General features: G+C 42.1%; 1 protein-coding gene across 2 annotated transcripts in view; it reads right to left on the reverse strand.

Moving 5' to 3' along the window:
- Positions 1-72: 72 nt before the first annotated feature.
- Positions 73-19,762, reverse strand: part of LOC119373178 (serine-rich adhesin for platelets) — a 207,557-nt gene continuing 187,867 nt past the window's right edge. For both annotated transcript variants that reach the window (XM_037643189.2, XM_049419791.1), the window contains 6 exons: positions 17,936-18,048; positions 17,225-17,299; positions 10,766-10,958; positions 6,165-6,309; positions 3,217-3,381; positions 73-1,700 (listed from right to left, as the gene is read on the reverse strand). In XM_037643189.2, the coding sequence (XP_037499117.2) occupies positions 1,627-1,700; positions 3,217-3,381; positions 6,165-6,309; positions 10,766-10,958; positions 17,225-17,299; positions 17,936-18,048 (765 nt within the window). In that variant the 3' untranslated portion in view covers positions 73-1,626. The remainder of the gene's footprint in view (positions 1,701-3,216; positions 3,382-6,164; positions 6,310-10,765; positions 10,959-17,224; positions 17,300-17,935; positions 18,049-19,762) is intronic.

Here is a 19,762-nt window from a genome sequence, read left to right on the forward strand (position 1 = left end):
TAATTCACTTGTTATTGCAATTCCCAAACGTCAACCTAGGCCAAATGAACCAGATTAGCACAAGACATTCAATCAGACTGGCAGATGTGTTCTTTATTTGGCAATATTGCAGATGTCACAATCTTTTTCATAAACCTTTAGACTGTCTGAGTCCTGAAGGTGTACAGGGGAAGCAACACTTCTTTTACCCTTTCATATACCTAGACTTAGTACTTTAAGCTTACCCTGCATAACATCTCACATAATGAAGAAAAGAAAAACAAATTGGACTAAACAAAAGATGCACTTCTCAAGAAAAAATATTTGGCAGAATAAGACAGTAACAGAGCAACGATTGTTCAGAGCATAATGAATGTTTGAGATAATTTGTGTACTTGTTGCAAGTACGACTTTGAACCACACCAGGCTCTGAGAAGAAGTAAGCAATGCTACTGGCACTGAAGTTACAGGAAAAATTGCCCTTGACAAAGCAAAATGACATTTTTGTCATCAGAAGAAAACCTAATACTGTACATTTCAGTAAACAAACAAAAGGACTTAGGAAAGCCACAGCTTCTCTCTGTGTGGGTGTGTATGTAAAATGGAACACAAATGTCTCCTACTATATGTTTATACTGTGGCCACTTTGGCGCAAATCAGTTGCAAGCTCAGCTTCTACAGTGGCAGTCGCCGTTGCAAGACAAATCTATCAGTCGATGCATGACATAGTAACTGCGAGAAAACACTTCTTGGAAAATAGATCACAGGGGTTTCAGAACAAAAACAAATAAATAACCTTTCTCACTGTACAAAAACAAATTGGCTAACAAAATGCACTTGGCTTAAGTAACTTCACTTGTTGTTGGCCAAAATATGTCATGCCTGTAAACAAACCACACAAGAGCTGTCTTTGTTTAGAGTTGCGTTTGATTTTTACAACCCATCAACATTCAGTCTTGGAGAATAGGAGGGCAAGAATATAGAGATATGGCAAGTAGAAGCAAAGTAGAGAGAAAGAAACTTGGCAATCACTAGACTACTCAGTATAGTACAACATATTTACACTGAAACTAAGACATCACATATGGAGTGATTGGTGAACCACAAGAGTATGTCCCACTTGCTTCTTAGCCTATATGCTCTCACATATTCTCCATGTCTGCTTCTAAAAACATCGGTGATAGAAAAACAAATCCTACAGACTATGTGTCATCAGAGTAAAGTACTCATGCATGGCCAAGAAGGCAATCTGCATGAGAACACTTTGTAGAAAAATGAGACATCACACATGTCTACACTCTAAACAGACTTGCAACTTGAGCACCACAGAATTAAAAAAAGCTGATATCACACAGATTCTGTCACTTCAGCACTATTGTCAATGTATGCCTCAAACGAAAAACTAAAAATGCATGTTTTAACCTGATCACAATATCCCTTACAGTCTCTTTACAAGTGAGATTCCCAATCTAACAGTGAATGACAGAAACATGCCCCACTACAGTGCCAAGGAGAGAAGGCAACAGAAAGCTGCCTACAGCACGTCTTGAGATCAGCTATTTTTTCCAAATTCTGTCATGCTGAAGTCTTAAACGGTACTGCTTGGCATGAACATCTTCCACTATAAGGGTCCAAGGATGAACTACACTAAGATGACATTGCAGCCAAAGAACGTCGCTCATCCTCGGAAAGATCCAGCCCACTCTTTAAGGTACGGCGAACTGCACATGGGGGGGGGGGGGAAGTAGACATTCACACTTTTATGTTCCAACTTCTGTGCATGTCATAATGCCATCAGCACGAAGAACCTTTCAAAAGAGAGACTTTAAGAGACTTTAAAATTTGCTATTCCCATGAAAGCAAGGAAAAAAGATTTATAGCCATCACAACTGTGAAATGTAATTGCCGCCAGTACTGTGCTCAGTGAAATTGAGCAGACCAGAGTGCAACATATAAATTTATAAATTTAAGAAATGCAAGCTGGCCAGCACCATACAGAGTGTTGCAGCTAACTCAGATTAAGATAAAAAAAAATTTAACAAACTTGACAAGGAGCATTGTGCAATAACGGAAAAAGAAGCACAGACACGCTGCCAACTGAATTTAATGCATGGAATGAGGGTATAGTAGAAAATAGATAAAATTTTTGTGACATCATGCAACACGTGACCCCACAACAGTAACAACAAAACAAAAGCCATCGTTCGTTATTAATGGTAAAGATGTTTTTTCGCAAGTCATTGCCACACACGTGGTTGTGTTTCCTGTTTTCAGCAAACGACTGTTATCTAGTGACACAAGGATACACGAGCTTGTGCCATTGTCAAAGGAGCTAAAATTCTGTGTGAGAGAGATGCATGCATAAGTAAACCTTCACCTTGCCTTTTAGAGAAGGAGTTTGTTTTAAAGCAGAAAAACAGTTTACACCAAAATCCAAATAGTACCCTAAGGCACTTGTACTGCAAACAAAAAGCAAACTCAAGGTGCTTTACAGCTAACTGTTTTTTTTCTTTGTACACTAAGTAGCCAGGATTTAGCACATATAAGCATATTCTTGCATCACCAGCAGTATTAAGGTGCTAGACAATGTCTTCAAGGTGGCAAAACCACCTGTCAAGTTAGTGGTTCCTGTGCACCAACCTAATAGGTGCATGGAACAAAATACTACAAAACCCTTCATGGCCCTAATTGTTAGTGAATTGAAGACTTCGGGTACATTCGCAGCTACTGTAGCAATTTTTGCAATTTTTGCGAAAAGCTCCTTTAAGCTTTTATACCATTTCTTCATTTTTGCAACAGTGCTGTCTGTCTGGCCTTTTATGTGCAACTTCAGTCACACATATGTGTTCTTCAAGTATGAATTCTTCTTCATAGCTTGTCAAAGGGATGCACCAGATTGCTTGCACAAGACATATTGGCGTGCTTGTGTGCACAGTCTTGTTTCTGGCGTAGTAAAGGATTGCAGAGCCAAGTAAACTAAATGCGCCTTATTTTAAGGGAGTACAGCCATCACAACTAGCAAGCAAAAAAATCTTTACTTTTTCACATGGTGTTCATATTCCTTTCTTGAAAAATTTTTGCTTAAATTTCACAGCATTTTTCCATTGCAAAATTTGTGTAAATTAAGTGTGCACAAAATAAAGGCTTTTAGAGTATTATATGAGAAAGATTTTGTCTAGCAGCGTCGGTTTTGCACTTTTGCTTGAAGAGATAAAACCTCAGGTGCGTGTGACTTACGTGACTTTCTATCACCGTAGCGAGCTTTCTTGCGAATGCGAGGCTCATTTCGTGCTGGCTGTGCTGTGGCTGTTTTGACAAGGCTCTCTAAGATCTCATCATCAGCATCAGTCAGGTTGTCATCTCTTGTTGGAGTACTGTGCCGACCAAGGGTCCCTCCAGGGCCTGCAAAACATTGAAGTGTCACTGTCCTGCTGAAACCTCCTTGCACAACAATTTATATTACAAAAACTCCAGAAAACAAGATCCTATTTCCAAAACTAAAGTAGGCTGTTGAACTCATCTGTAACAACTTTATAATATTGGCATGATAATGAACCACGGGTTACCATGAATCATGCCTTTACAATGAATTCCTGATGACAAAAAAGAAAAAGAGAAAACATAAAAAGAAAGAAAATAACACCAGAACTAACGCACATATGACAATGGTCTAACATAAAAACACACAGCAGTGGTAGCAGCTGGAAAGAAAATAGCACCTAGTCATCTTTTCTTGTGTTTTGTGTACTTACTACATCACGAAACATGCATGCAGCAAAGTTACTATGCAAACTGCATTAATGTTACAAGGAATATCTGTGTTCCACACTGGTTATGTAATCACAAGATTAGGTATACCACATAATCTTGTGATTACATGTGAACAGCGATAATTATGTACAACCATAATCACGGCAACTCTTTCATGCATGGTCATTGAAGAACTGCTTACACGACACATGTGCCGTCTCTATATGCCCGCTCAATGAGCACGCATGTATTGAATGTTTGACTTTTTCTTTTTGAGAAACAGGTAACTTTCTGAAATTATTTCCTAGGTGAGCTGCTAAAACCTCTTAGGAAATTTACGAATTTCATTCCTGATAGACTGCACAAAGCATATCATTGACATTCTGACTACGAAATAAATTTGTTGCTCACACGAGACAACTCATTCTTCTTCCAGTGGCAAAATTTTTTTTAAAGCTTCATTCCATATTTATGCACACCGTAACTTTTTAAAACTCAGCTTTTACTGTGTATCGCTCTTATAGTATGTATGGTGCAAATGCTAAGATTACATGAACCCCATTAAGCTGAAAAAAAACATCTTTTCATTGGGCATCCCTCAAAAACATTCTGCCAGCCTATGTAAAAACACACAAGAATTTTCATTTGCATTTATACTAGCTCAAATTACTGATGAAGACAAGTCCCCGTGTCAAAACGTTGCCTCCAGCAACATTCCTTGTTTGATGATTTTTCACTGCTCTAAAGTACAACCATATGAAGCCAAGAGTTATCACATTGTAGTAGTAACTACAATAGTGGTGTTGCCTAACAATAACTTGCCCTATGCTTTCTTTGGCATTATAATCTGTTCGCTTCATATCATCATAATTCTTGTCAGCCTATTTTGATGTCCACTGCAGGACAAGGGCAATCCCTAATGATCAGAGCCTTTCCCAATGACAAGAGCCTCTCCTTGTCCTGTCCTCCGTGAGCTGATTTAATTTCATGCCTGCAAATTTCTTAATTTCCTCATCCCACATAACCTTCTTCCCTCGTTGGCTGTGTTTCCATCTCTTGGTACCCATTCTGTCACTCTCACTGACCATATACTGTATTTACCTAAATCTAACACGTAGCTTTTTTCCAAGAAGATGGGTCCGAAAAATGCCTGCGCATTAGAATCGAATGCAAAATGAAACCATGTTCACGGCGTTGACAACAGCCTACCATCAGAGGCAGTGTCATTGCCATCACAAGGTGGTGATAGAGCACATTTTGTAAATGTTGCTGTGGGTTCATGTCATGCTAGTCACTTCGAAGATACTGTCACTTTCATTGGGATCTTGTGCAACTCAGCACCAGATGTAGCCGCCTCCATTACTGGCACTGTGGCAAGCCTGTTATCTCAGCTCCGTGCCAGGAACATTATCGGCCGCATAGTTCCACAAGTGTGGTGTGGCATCGTGCAAGATGTTGCAAAAGTCATAGTATACTACCTTCAAAAGTAATCACTTGATAATATCACCCCTACGTGCTCAGTATGTCCGAAAACCTTTCTGTAAAAGTAAATTCTTCATGTCTCACTTCTTTTTTCTTAAAGTGAAGGTGGTAGAAGGGGGTTTGGAGGGGGTGGCATGCTGTGTTCTTTTTGCATTTTTATTTTCTTGCTTTAAGCCCACAAAAAATAGGTCGGCATTAGAACAAGCCCTTCAATGAATTCTCCTTCTTTTTTGTCCTAAATTCGCCTTAGAAAAGTGCAATTTGTGCTCCAAATTACTTCTGAGACATAAAAGTCATCATAAATAAACCATTTCATGAGGCTTAACACAAATGTTAACAAGAGTTCCAGAAGAGCATTCTGCGAGTGTGCAACCAGAGCCAGGGCTCATTTCACAAACGCATATTTTCCTCTGTTATTGAGAAATCGTGGCTTCATTTACTATTAAAAGGAGGTTAGCCCTCAGGGCTAGGGAAGAGAAGGGGTGGTGGTGGGGGGCAGCAACCCTCTTGCAATGGAAACTCTGCTTCCCTGGTTCCAGAGCACCTGTGCTCAGAGTAGTTATCCTTTACTGAACAAGAGACATTATACCTTATCAAAATATTCTCAGAACACTCTTTCCTGTCCTTCATTCTTCACCTCGGGTTGCGTCATAATATTTTTGCTCAAGACCTATACCTAAGAAAAGTTGCTCAGTTAAATAATTACAAGATACTCATTATACTAACACAATCCACATGTTACAGGCAACATGCAAAATCAAACCAAACACAACAGGCTGATGCCCTGTTCAAACCAAACATAAGTTCTTGATATTCTTGCAAGGTTCCGTAAGATTCTATCCTAACCAAAAAAATTACATATGAACCCATCACTGACACTTTCACTTGCAAGTTAACGAAGTGTCTTAACAAGAGCAAATACGAACATGTGCTTTCCAATTTATGGGGCTTACCTTGCGGTATCCTTGGCCGTGCGCGCATGCCAGGTACAGTTCCCCATTTCCCTCCTTTGGGTTCATCAACATCAGAGGTTCCATTTCCAAGAAGCTGCCTCAACTCTTGGTCAGCTTGCTGCTCTTTTGTCCTGAACTTGTCCATCTACAACAGTGCATTCAGTAACAGTCAGCAAATAGTAATACGTAGTGTGGAAACTGAAAGCTTATAGATTCTTGCTGATTTCGCTGTTTAAGTGACGACTTTTTTTTTTTAACTTATAGTACATACTAGTTCTCAGCTCAGTAATCACAGTAGAAGGCTCATTTGCGCCAGTGTGCAAAGTATATGATCATTCAATGTGATCAATTTAAAATGTATGCTGATAAGAGCCCAACTTTATGGAACTCAGCCACATCACAGTGGCGGCACCTGGAAATCATGCGGTACCACAGGCCACTGATGCCAGTAAGCTTAATATAGTGGTCTAAGGGAACATGGTGCCATCAAAAGCAGAATTGGCTCTTTCTATACAGCCCGTTCACCGAGCTTTCAGGATCTACTCTAGATAAGTTAAGATAGTGAGAGCCACGTTCACAATGCAAAATAGCTATGCCGCTCGAAATTCAACAGCCACACAATTAATTAGTAAATAATTAATTACCTGTGATACCTTTACAGTTTGTAAAGCACCTGCATTAGTAAGGGAAGCAAATACAAAATACAACAGTAATACAGGAATGAATAATGACAAGAGATGTCCAGCAAACATTGTTATGAAATCAAATTATACGGCATGTTAAACAACAAGGTAAGTGTAAAACAAATTGCATGGGAAACAAGGTGCACTACGTAATGCCGACTATAGTTGGTTACACCTAAGAAAAGATATAGGCTCCACCCATAGCATTCTGTTACACCTGTCCTTCACCGGTTAGACAGTAGTGCCAGATGGTTCCTGTTTTAAGCATAAGCATTTTCTCTCTCTGATATAAAATATTATTTGCCTTTAGTGTCCCTTTAATATGATCAGGGCTCTACAAGACCAAGATAATAAAGTGAAGGTCTCATCTAGAAAGACCCAGGGTATATTTTCCAAAATAAACACAGCCATAATATTTTCCAGTGAGCAGACCAAGAAAACTAGCAAAGCAGTCAAAATTACATAGGAATAACACCAGAAAGACATTATTGCGTACCTTTATCGATGCCACCTGCAATATTAGTGGCATTAGTGGAAGGATAACACAAACAGCTACCACTGACATGAATGAATATGGCAAAAACTATATAGCACTTGAAAATGGGGTACCAGCGAAAACACTGAAAACACGTACACAAGAAGAAGGAGTTACACATGGACAAACGCTGGACTTTCAACTGTGGTTTATTGGATATTGCATTGCCACACAAGGCTTCTCACGCATGCGCATTGCCGTCACTTCCCACGACACGTGACACTTCAACTTATTTTTACGCTAAGTAGGCACGCTCTTTCGACGTCAGAGACAAGGACGTATCGCTGACACAATTATCTTTATGATTCACAATATTGATACGGGGTTGTATGAGTATATAAAATATGTATTTACAGAGAGGAATTAGTAAAAGAGTCAAGATGGCTGACCGCCACACTCGCGCGCCAGTCAGGCTCTTCAGCCCTTCGTCTTCCTTCACTTCCTCTCCGTAACAGGACCCCCGGGCGTTGTAGCGCTGTCTCGGCGCAGGTCCGGCGATGAATTGCCAAAGAAGTAGGGCTTCATCCGCGAAACATGCACAATGTCAACAGGTGGCGTACTTGACGAATCGAAGTGCAACGGTGCAATCTCGTAATTCACGTCGTTAACTTGACGCAAGACTTGGTAGGGTCCTGTGTAGCGGGACAGGAGTTTCTCGGAGAGCCCTACACGGCGACATGGTGACCAAAGGAGCACCCAATCACCTGCGGCAAACTTCATATTACTATGCCGGTGGTCATAATGGGCTTTCTGCATCTCCTGCGATGTGGCGAGACGAGATCGGGCGACTTTACGAGCCATGTGAGCCTAATGTGAGCCCGGTCAATAGCGTCGTGAGCGTACATGGTAACAGATGGCGCCGAAGGTAAGATGGTGTCAAACGGCAATATGGGGTGGCGACCATACAAAAGATAAAAAGGTGAAAATCCCGTGGTGTCATGTCTAGAGGAATTATATGCAAAAGTCACATAGGCCAACGTGGCGTCCCAGTTGCGATGATCTTGAGAGACGTACATGGAAAGCATCTCTGTGAGTGTGCGGTTGACGTTCAGTAAGTCCATTAGTCTGTGGATGGTAGGCGGTAGACAGCTTATGCTCTGTGGCACAAGATCTAAGTAGGTCGTCGACAACTCTGGACAAGAAAGAGCGGCCGCGGTCCGTCAGCAGCTGTCGGGGTGCACCGTGGAGGAGGATGACGTCGTGACGGCAGTGGCACAACTAGTTGGCATGGCCTTCGTGATGGCGTAATGTGTCGCATAATCTGTAGCTACCGCGATCCACTTATTTCCCAAAGTCGTCGTCGGAAAAGGGCCAAGCAGGTCAAGGCCGACGCGATGGAATGGTTCCGAGGGAACTTCAATTGGTTGTAGAAATCCAGCAGGCGGCAGAGGAGGCCTTTTCCAGCGTTGGCATAGGTCGCAAGTAGCAACATAACGATGCACGGAGCGGTATAGCCCAGGCCAGAAGAACCGACATCGCATGCAGTCGTATGTGCGCGAAACTCCGAGATGTCCCGCCGTCGGTGCGTCATGAAGTTGTTCAAGCATGACGGGCCGTAGATGGCGAGGCGTAACAATATGAAATGCTTCTAAAATCTCCCGCGAATATCTTGTCTTTCCCCTACCCAAAATGGTCGTGCAATTGAACATCGGCTTACTGGATTTGCATTTCATGCAACTGAGGCAATGAACAGCCAGATTGCTTCCCAAGTCCCCGCTCAAGGATGTATTATGTTCTTGCAACCGCTTATTTATACACCTTCCTGTTTGCCCAATATAAACTTTGCCACATGCTAGTGGAACGCAGTAAATAACACCAGTCTTGCACTCAACAAAGGGTTTCATGTGCTTGACTTGACAGGCCTCTTTCCTTTTTCCCTCGATGCCTATTCTCGCACACAAGCCTTTAATTTCAATTATGATGCACACCCAGGTGCTTTCGAATTAATCAACATTATAGAATTATTCACACCAATAAGAAAGAAAGGTGTTTTCTGCCAGTAGTCAGTAATCCAGTATTCAGTAATCATGGTGTACGTGTTGATGAGGAATGAAAAAAAAAAAGAGAGGGAGATAGAGAGAAGAGAGAGGGAGAGCAATATATGTGCAGGTTTATGGTAAAAAAAATTATTACTAAAGCCTTAGGTGTCTATGTTCGAGCTCCCCTCGGAGTGCCGGTGGCCTTGACACGAAACTCGCCGTGATGAAAAAATCCCAATGGATGCAGAGAAAAATCAGGGTTAAAGACAGAATCGAACCCCGGTATTCTGTATGGCAGTCAAGTATTCTACCACAGAGACATACATGCCAGTACTTGAAACTGCTTCGGAAAAAAAAGTTTATACAATCATTCTATCGGGCAAGGAGTCATGTTAACCGATGTACTAATACTGCGTGGCAGAAGGGTAGAATCCCAAGACCCGGATTCAGAGTTTGAGAAAAATTTAAAGGCGAACAGAAGTCTGCACACCTTTGGAAAAGACATACAAAGACAAGTAAGTGCACGCATAAGGCATTCAAAGGGTCCACTTAATGTCAAACATATGTACTTACTCGTTGCAGCTCATTTGCGTTACATGAATGCAGCCAATATTATTGAGAACTAACAGACAGAACTAACAGCCTGTTAGTTCTCATTAATATCGTGTCTAACAAATAAAAACGAGCCCTTAAAAGCCATCTTCTTTCCTTCATGAATGCAGCCAGACTTTTGCCTTCTTGTGTAACAAGAGTGTAACACCTGCCAAACTTTTAAGGGGGCCCTGTAACCCTTTTCTAAGTTATCATAGAATGACCTTGCTATTGGACTTCGCTGCCTCACAAATCACCCGTCACAAAAATTTTTCAAATCCGTAAAGTATAAGTGAAGTTATTGCAAAAAACAAGCGCTTTTGTTCCCCTTTCATTGCCTCGAGAGTGCTGGGAGGTACAGAGGGAGAGTTGGTAAGGGGCCGATGCGCCACCCAAAGGTTACGTCGCCATGCACCATGGTATTGAGCATCTTCTCTAGATTTTTCTTTGATCGTATTGGCCATTACTTCTATTTCAGGTGTGTGCAGCCCTGTCACGTTCCGATGCCCCATGGGCAGCTGCAGTACCTACACAGCATGGAGCTGATCCACCACTACCCTCACTCTGTCCTTCGTTTATTTTTTCGCACTGTTAATGTCTTGTGCAAGTGTTTTTGACACAAAAATTGCAAATTGCCGGCTGCATGCACTGCAATAATATTTCGCTCACATGTTCACAGGAGCCTTGCCTACAGATTGGCAATGCTTGCTATGTTGAAAAAGTGTTTCTTGTGGCGTGGTTTCAAAGAGAAAAACTTAAACTTTGCCCAAATGCGATGCGATTGCAATATAGTGGGAGGTGAAATCATCTCACCTCAGTGATCATCTTTCCACGTGTCTTGTTCCTTTCCCGGTGGTTTGCCTTCTTCTCAAATTGCTGTTGGACACGTTCTCTTGTCGTACGATACTCCAGTGCAAATTCACTGATGACTTTGCATACTTGCTGTGCTTTGGTTTCTCTAATTGAGTGTGGTGGGCATCCCAAGTACACCAGCAACTTGTGAAATCTGGAAAAATTAAGTGTTCTACCTTTTGAATGTTGTCCTAAATGCACTAAGGTTGCAAAGGTAAAAAGCACTTCCTGAGAAGAGCCAATGCATCACATTTTCACACAAAAAAAGTAAGCCTATATGTATGGAAATCATTAACTGAAAAATGGAGGGTACAATCTAGTGGAAGACATCTGTGAATAACAGATGGTTGAGTGTAAATTAGAATGTTTAGAAAGAGCGCAGGAAAGATGAATGGGTTATTTTATGTATTACACTGTTTAGACTATCAGACATAACATTTGCAATAATCAAGTAGGTGCTAAATTTCACTAATTTTCTCAGCAGTTAGTATTAGAAATCAGTCAGGCCTAAGGTGTGTCCGCTCAGCAAGTAGTATCCCAAAACGATCAGTATAGTACTCTGTTTGTTCACCCTCAATGCCTGAAGAGGGCATCATAGAGGAGTTTACTATTATAAGAAGACAATCACATGCAGAACGTCAAAAAAAAGACAGCATATTAAAATACTACAAAATATGCAAAACTTGAATGAATGAATGAATGAATGAATGAATGAATGAATGAATGAATGAATGAATGATGAATGAATGAATGAAGCTTTATTCCCCGTTGAGCAATTGACCAATGGAGGGAGTTGCGAAAAAAAAACGACAGGCCTGCGCTGAAAACGCAGCACAGTCACAGCGAAAGCTGGAAGAGCGGCGTTTCTAGAGCCCGTTAAGCTCTCTTGGGGCTACAATACAAGTACACTATAGTCGGGTACAACTTTAGAAAAAAGGAGAGGCCCCGCCCATATGACCGAAGCGCGGCAGCCGATTGCCTCCGCGGCAAATAGTCCCGCTTCTTCTCCTTGAGCGGAGTCACCGGCCGTCCGGCTCGTGACGTCAGTCTAGAGCGCGCGCCCATTGGTGGAAGCGCGTGTGCATCCGCCTTTGAGGTGCAAATGCCGCTTTTTTCTAAAGTTGTACCCGACTATAGAAAGGTACCCACTACGCCGTGAATCACAATTTTTGTGAAGTTGGTAAGCATCTGCTAAGCCATTATTCGTCATTCTGCGGAGAAGCGAGGCACCACCTACACGTCTGTAAGGCATTATGTGCACTTTGTTGACGCGACGACTGATGACGATGAAGAATTATGGCTCAGCCCTTTGTAATGGGTTGGAATCTTTAAACGGCCCACCAGTTATGTAATTTGCATTGGGTGACACCCGGTCGCTATTTCCCTCTGTCATGCTGTATCACATACGTTGACGTGGGAGAGAGACGGGGGGGGGGGGGGGGTAAGAACTTTACTGAGACCCCGAGGAAATGGATCATGCGCTTATGGGCTTCATTGGCAACCAATACAAGTACACTTGCTAGGAACCCACTACACTATAAATAATTGTAATTTTACTGAGACCCCAAGGAAGTTGATCATGAGCTTATGGGCTTCCTTGGCAACCAATACAAGTGCACTTGCGAGGAACCCACTACGCTATAAATCATTGTATTTTTTGAGAAGTAGGGCAGCAGGCACTGTGCCATTTTTCGTCATTCTACGGAGAGCGTTGGTACCTGCTAAACGCATGTAAGGCATTATGCGCACTTTGTTGATGCTGTGCCTGATGACGATGAAGAATTATGGCAGAGTCCTTTGTAATGGGTTCGAAGCATTCAACAACCTACTTGTTGCGCAATTCGCATTGTGTGACGCCTGTTTACAGAATTCGCGTTGTGCGACGCTTGGTGCTTATTTTACTCTTCAACCACGCTATATTACATATGCTAATGTGGTTCGTTCCCGACATGAAGCCTGTATAGGACCTTTTTGCAAAGCAGTTTCAAGCACCGGCATGGCTCAGAGGTTGAATACTGGGCTCCCACGCAGAGGGCCCGGGTTCGAACCTCGTTCCATCCTGGAATTTTTTTCTTCGGTTTTTTTTTCTTATTTCGAGCGATACTGGTTACGGACACCGGCGGCGGCGGCGGACAACTACGGCGCCAAAAACGGCCGGTGAAATGATCTCATAACAGCTTTCGCTGTAAAAGCCATAGAGAGACTGCTTGAGAACCCTCAGTCCACTGACTTGCTCACAAAATAAGAGAGAAACAGAAAGAGCAGAGCAAAATTACATTGGGGCAAAACAGCGTATGTCTTCAAGCATCCTAATGTTTATCTGCTAAAGCAAACGCTTAAAAACTTCGTCTACACAGCTTATAAAATATGGACACCAGTGACTCAAGATGACGGTACCAGCAGTTCATGGCAGAAAAAAAAAGTATAGTAATTGGATGTGTTTGCGTAGCAGAAAGCTAGTCTCATCTTATAACAATGGCCTCAGCACCGTAATTTGTAAGGTGATTACTAAACAAAAACAAGTCATGGGGTGCACTGTGCCAAAAAATTTTGTGTTCCAGGCATCAGCTTTGTATTTGAAATCAACATGATCAATCTGACAAGATGAAGTCATGCCACGTCTACAGTAATAGCCACTAAAAATAAGTCAAGAGACTTAGTTCTGTACAGATTCAACTGTGAAAGCTACCGTATTTATTCGAAAATAGGTCGGGCACGAATATAGGTCGACCCCTACTTATAGCGCTCTACGAGAAATAAAAAAAAAATATTCGAAAATAGGTCGACCCATGTTTTTTTTTAGAAACAGGAAAATTGAAACATAGCACACCTTTATTTACAATTAACTTAGCGCCCTAGTCGCTGCCGGGAGTGTCATGTTCGTCAGATGTGCAAGGAAGGTTGTCGGATTCTTCGCAGGCATCCTCGGCATCCGAAATGACGTCGACTTCGCTGCCATCGATTGCGTTGGAAATGCAGCACTTTTTAAAGCCAGTCACGATAATTTCCGCTGGCAAGTCTTTCCGCGCGTCCTTCACCCACGTCGCAACTTCATTGAGGGAAGCCCTTCTCGCGGCGTCCCGTCGGTGTCATTGCAGCATCCTCCTTCAAGCCACTCTTTGTAACTCTTCGCCACCCGGTCCTTAATGTAGCCGGGACGTCATACCTAGCGGTATGACGACCAGGTCTGTTGGCCTTCTGCAGGGCCTCCTTGACGCCCGGAGCCTCAATTCTTTTTCAAGAGCGTCATGCCTGCCAGTTGCTGGGCCGCAAAAAGCACGACGCTATCCATTGCACGCGAACAGTCGGTCCCGCTGCTTCCGCCAACCCCTAATCAACTTTTACGTCGAACTCACGCTGAGCGGCACAATTGCTGGAATTCTCGGCAAAAAGTATCACTTGACGCTTGAAGTCAGCTGTGTAGCTCTACCGACGTGACACCGTCCAACCGCGCATTTGCAAATGCGAACCGTCACGTCAGATCAAACAACAAACAAAGAGTGAGGCCTTAGGCCAGTGCCAGTGCGGCTGCGCGTCGGCAGGCAGCACGGCTAGGGGGCTAGGGACTTCACGGCCTACCTAGGGAAATCACGGGTTCCAGCGCAAACATGGCGGAGCGGCTGCATTTCGCGGGGGCTTTGAAAAGGCGGTGTGCAGCTATTGCACAAATAACTTTTTTTTCTTAGTTACTTAGTCGGAAAAGGCGAACGGGTACGGTTTTTATACCAGATTTTATGGTATATAATGTGCGTATGTAGCAGGAACTGCTTGAAGAACAGCAGGCGCGGCAGTTGAACGCCATAGGTGCGGTGCTTTTGGTCGCTTTGATCGCGAATATAGGTCGAGATTCTTTGGTCACGAATATAGGTCGATAGCTGATTATGGGCAACATTTTTGGGAAAAAAAGGTCGACCTATATTCGAATAAATACGGTAGTGCTTCAAAGCCTAGATCTCTCACAGAAGCTGTCAATGCAAGTTTCAGGCAAACAAGCAACTCATAGAGCTACAGGGGTAAAAACGGAACACCAACATAATATTTTAAGCTCAAGATGTTTGCACAGTTTGACTGCTTTCTATAAATGGCTAACTCTGACTAAATATTGCTAGTCAAAGCTACTGAGAATATATTTTAAATGACCACACAAATGGCTGAGCTTAACAGGCCCCTGAATCATCAGTTGATACCTTGGTGTTTAAAGCACGAAGGCCAGATGTTGCCAAACAGAGCCAGTCACCTCGATAGTTCTAAAACTATCTTATCCTTTTCTACCAGCTTTTCCGGGCTTTTCGTCACACGTTGTGACACCGACAGGATGGTGCATGTGACATAAACAGGATACAAGCTGCCGATACACACTTTGCCAAGCAGTCACACACCCAACATGGCAATCAGTACTGCTACAGATGTATCTTGTAAGGAAGTGGTGAGGAGGAGATAGTGCCAGTAGGGAAAGAAGCAACGGCAACAAAGAAACTGCTCTGTCACCTACAAGCTCACAGAGGCTTGGGGCCCTTTAAAGGGGTCATGAACCACTTTTCCAAGCAATGATCTAATGACCCCAGTGTCGGAGTTTACTGCCTCCCGAATCGATTGCCGCAAAAATTTCTCAAATCCGTCAAGAATGAGCGGAGTTACGGGGGTTTGGCGCACGCTCTCAGCGCTTTCTCTCTTTTCTCGTGCCGACGAGCGCACTGGAAGCTACACAGGGAGGGATGGCATGGGGAAAAGAAGTTACGTCAGCGCGCGTCATGAAACGCAATCGCTCTCCCGCTGTGATTCGCGTGTGCGAGTGCGGCTACCGCGTACTGAGGAGTGCGGCACCGGCAAGTGGCAGCACCCCGTGGCAAGAAGCACATCTGATCCGAACGCCGCTCTCGATTTATGTCGGCTATCGGCCAATGAGGATGCTATGTCTTTTGCGACGTGGCGATGCAGATTGCGACGTCAACCGGCAGACGCCCCGCCCACCGACGAGAGTGAGAACCGGCCTCTGTTTGAAAAGACGGCACCTGAGAAAACAGCAACTTCATGTTCCGCTTGTAGCCTTTACGCGGAGCGCACGATTGCAATATTTGGCTGAGCAGTTCATAGCCGTGCCAGCTTTCCGCAGGATGTGTTTTTTCAACAAGCCCAAGGGGTGCTTCATGACCCCTTTAAACTAAACTTGTGCCATTCATGTCAACTTGATGCAAACACAGGAATTTTTTTCAGGGGTGGAATGGGAGGGGATAGAACGGGCGCTATTTTGGAAGGTTTATACTGGCTTATTTTTGTGTGTAAATCTAGCACACCGCTTGCATATAATAATTGGACAATACTTTTAAATCAGTTTTAAACATTTTTGACAACTGATGGTCATTGTGAACATGTGCAAATATTTTATTATCATCCTAAAAGTTAAAGCACAAAAAAATTTCAGGGAGGGTGGGGGAGGTCAAGACCCTTTAACCATGGTTGTACATAACGTGTTACAAGTAATCGATTACTTTCTTAAAACTAACATTTCGGGTAATTCAATTACATTTTCTTGTAATTGATTACCGGTCATCAATTACTTTTTTTCCCGAAATCAGGTTGTAACCAGTCTTCTACAGCAGCTCTCGTCCCAAAAAATATGGAACAGCTCTGTAGACGTCCCGTCCTGCCAGACGGAGGGCTCCCTACAGAGCCTATTTTTTCACCTTTTCCTTGGCCTTACCTGCGACACCAAACCCGAGCGCCAGCAACAGCGAAGCGTGACACTTCATGGAGCACATGGACACTAGCATCGAAGCACTGAGCAACTATGAGATGGTAAGCAAGGTGTTCTACATTATAACATCGCCCTTGCCTTCAGCGCATGTATTGAGAGAGTTTTCGTGTAGCAGCTGATCTCTTAATAAGGAAACGTGGAGGATTCAGTGACGACAACTTTGAAAAATGACTCCTGATGAAAGTTAACAATGTGTAACACTATATTATAAAAGCCACAGTAAGCCTCCAGCGTTCTCTCCACCATGCAAGCCACAGTAGTTCGTTGTAGTTTGAGCAAAGTTATGTTATTCTGTTACGGCAATAAAATTTTGAAGGAAAGCAATTGAAAAGTAATTGAGTACATTTCTGTAATTGCTCAGTTACTTTTCTGGGGTTTTTATTGACCACTGCATTCAATTACATTTTAGAGGAATAAGTGTAATTGTAATCGGTCACTCATTTTCTGTAACATGTATAAGTGTGCCTTGGACCCACCCCTATAGTTACGGCCCTGATAGCAAGTACAGTGTTTCACATGTTTCCCCACATGAAGCTTTAATGAAATGTGTGGGTTCTTTGCAATATATTGAGTGCACTAGGGAATCACATCTGTATTTGGTGATTGCATAAAGTGGTAACTTGTTACCAGAAGGGATAAGTGCAGCAGGCCTATTGGCCTCTTACCTGTTATGAACACGCCGATGAATGATGCCTAGAATGACTATTCTTTCAGCACAATCATTGAGGAATTCAGAGAGTCTGGAAAAAAATGACTTACTAAGTTGATTTGTCCACAACGCTTGAAAAAAAGGCATTTTATATGTCTTGTTTTTTTAAATTGTGCTGAAACACGGGTGCCTTTAGTGAAACCGAGACCAAAGTAGTAAGAAGTACAGGGATGTGCACATTTAACTTTCAGTCTTAGAAAAAAGATTCTGTACTTACCGCTATACTGGCCTTGCTAAATTTAGCACAAAGACTGCATTTTATTGTCCCGATTGTTTAATAAGACATATGACACGATAGTGCTTATGAATATATTTTTTATTTGCTTTCTCTTCTCAAAGCCTCAAACTTTACCATTATATTACAGGCATGTTTGTAATAGATATGGAAGTTTCTACAATACATTTGCAAATTTTGTATGCTTTTGTATGCTTTAATTTCTCAGAAAATGAAGCCTTCATTAAGGAGGAAAAGTGCTTATGACCCACCAATGTTGCTTTTAGCAATATTTTTAGTGTACACACTTTTATGCAGGAGACCTTGTCATCTTTCGTGAAAACATTTGTTTAAGAAACATAGTTAAAGCAAGAAAATAAAGGCCTACTATAATCTTGAAGAAATAGGCCCCTTGCAAAAGATTTCGGAATGTGGTGGCAGGAGTAAACTCACTTGGCTTTCATGGCTGATCCATCATGCTTAGCAATAACTTTCAGGTGCTCCCATGATGCCTTGCAATCACTTTCCATTTTGCTCAAATTTTTTGCAACCTCATCATAGTCAACCTGCATTCAAGCAAAACCAGAAGTCATACATTATCATACATTATATACATGCATGCCGCAAAATTTTCATTTGTACAGGTTTTAATTAAGAGGCTGTTCATTTTTTCACTATTGATAAATTTTTCACCATACCCTTTACAGCTATCGTCAACTCAACATTTAATTTAGAGCCCTCAAACTCCCACAACTATAGCACTTGTGGCACAACTGTAGCAAATTTTCCTGTATTTGTATGAGTTCTTCAAACAGTGTACACATGTATTCAGTATTTTCTGTTTTTTTATTTTTGAAAAATTTGCCTACCTCTATATGGCATTTATCCAAGTTTCTTCTTTCTCCATGAAACAAACTTATTCAAATGGGAAGCATGCTGTCTTTTTTTTTGTACCTATTTTTTTAACATAAGGGCGTACCACCTGTAGTATTTATTTTTATAACAAATTTGTCATAAATGTCAAAAGTATTTTCCATTAGGATTATGTGCGATGGCTACCCTTTCCATTTTTTATTATTGTTATATTACGTGTAGTTGATATGAGGTGCTGCCATTGTGAGCATATGCAACCACTGTATCTTCTTGCCATGCAATGAAGCGAATATGCAAGACCTCACCAAATGCAATATGAGGATAAATGTGGTCATTCGCCCTGCCCCACAGAGCCATGACCAAAACAAAACAATAACTGTGCCTAATTCTTATTTCAATCACAACCAATTTATACATGTACTCGACAGAGATGTAGCTCTTAAGCATTATCTGTTTATATGGGTGTCAATTCTGTGTCAAACCTGTAGTTCGTCCCATGATATATAACACTTTGAATGAGGAAATTCTCATAACTAACTCTCGGCTGGCTTTGTCGTACAGTTTGCGGTCTTTTTGAAGTACTCATGAGGTTTGTTGCTGTGCTCTTGCAAACACTCAGAGGCCCACTGCACAGAGTGCATAGCCTCTGTGAATAGCGCAATGTCAACTTCAGAAAATGTGATAGAGTAGCAGGTGTTGGCATCATTACGCTGCACATGTATGTGTGTCTGAATGCAATGCTGTTCTCACAAATGTGATTAGAACCTTGCTAAACAAAGTTGCAGCTGTTTACAAGTTTAGCTTACCAGCTGTCACCTGCATAGCAGCTTGTGTTAAGCAGATTGTTTAACTGCATTAGCTTTAAGAGAAACCAACCAAAGGCCAGCTTGTTAATTAATCAGGAGATTCGAAAATTTGGCTTAGCAAAATTAACCTTAATTAGAGTCTACTGTACATAAATTGGGAATTAGTAGTGGGTCTATCAATTCAGTTAGGACATCACCAAAATGTAACACAAAAGTACTTTCGCAATAAGTGCACCATGTATATGCTTTCCTCTAGAACAATCAATGGGTATATTTTTTTTCAGATAGTAAATAACCCCTCACTCCCCTCACCCAAACTTCAAGAATGGTGAAAATGATTCCATACTTATGGGGCAAATAGCAACAAAATCACTGCTGCTAAGGGAGCTAGTTGCTCTCTATACATGGCTCGAGGTAATGTTGCCATGGCTAGTTCAAATGTTGGAACGGCACTTGCTGTCACAACCAGATTGACGGTCTTTAAGTAATGATCACTTTATGAAAGTAAAAAAAAAATCTAATTGAACAACCTCATCACGCAAGCAAAATGGTCTGGACAAGAAACTGCTTTCTCAAAGAGTGACCCCTCTGGCCAAAATTG

Source organism: Rhipicephalus sanguineus, chromosome 1 (assembly GCF_013339695.2).
Source record: "Rhipicephalus sanguineus isolate Rsan-2018 chromosome 1, BIME_Rsan_1.4, whole genome shotgun sequence".
Classification (NCBI taxonomy): Eukaryota; Metazoa; Arthropoda; class Arachnida; order Ixodida; family Ixodidae; genus Rhipicephalus; species Rhipicephalus sanguineus.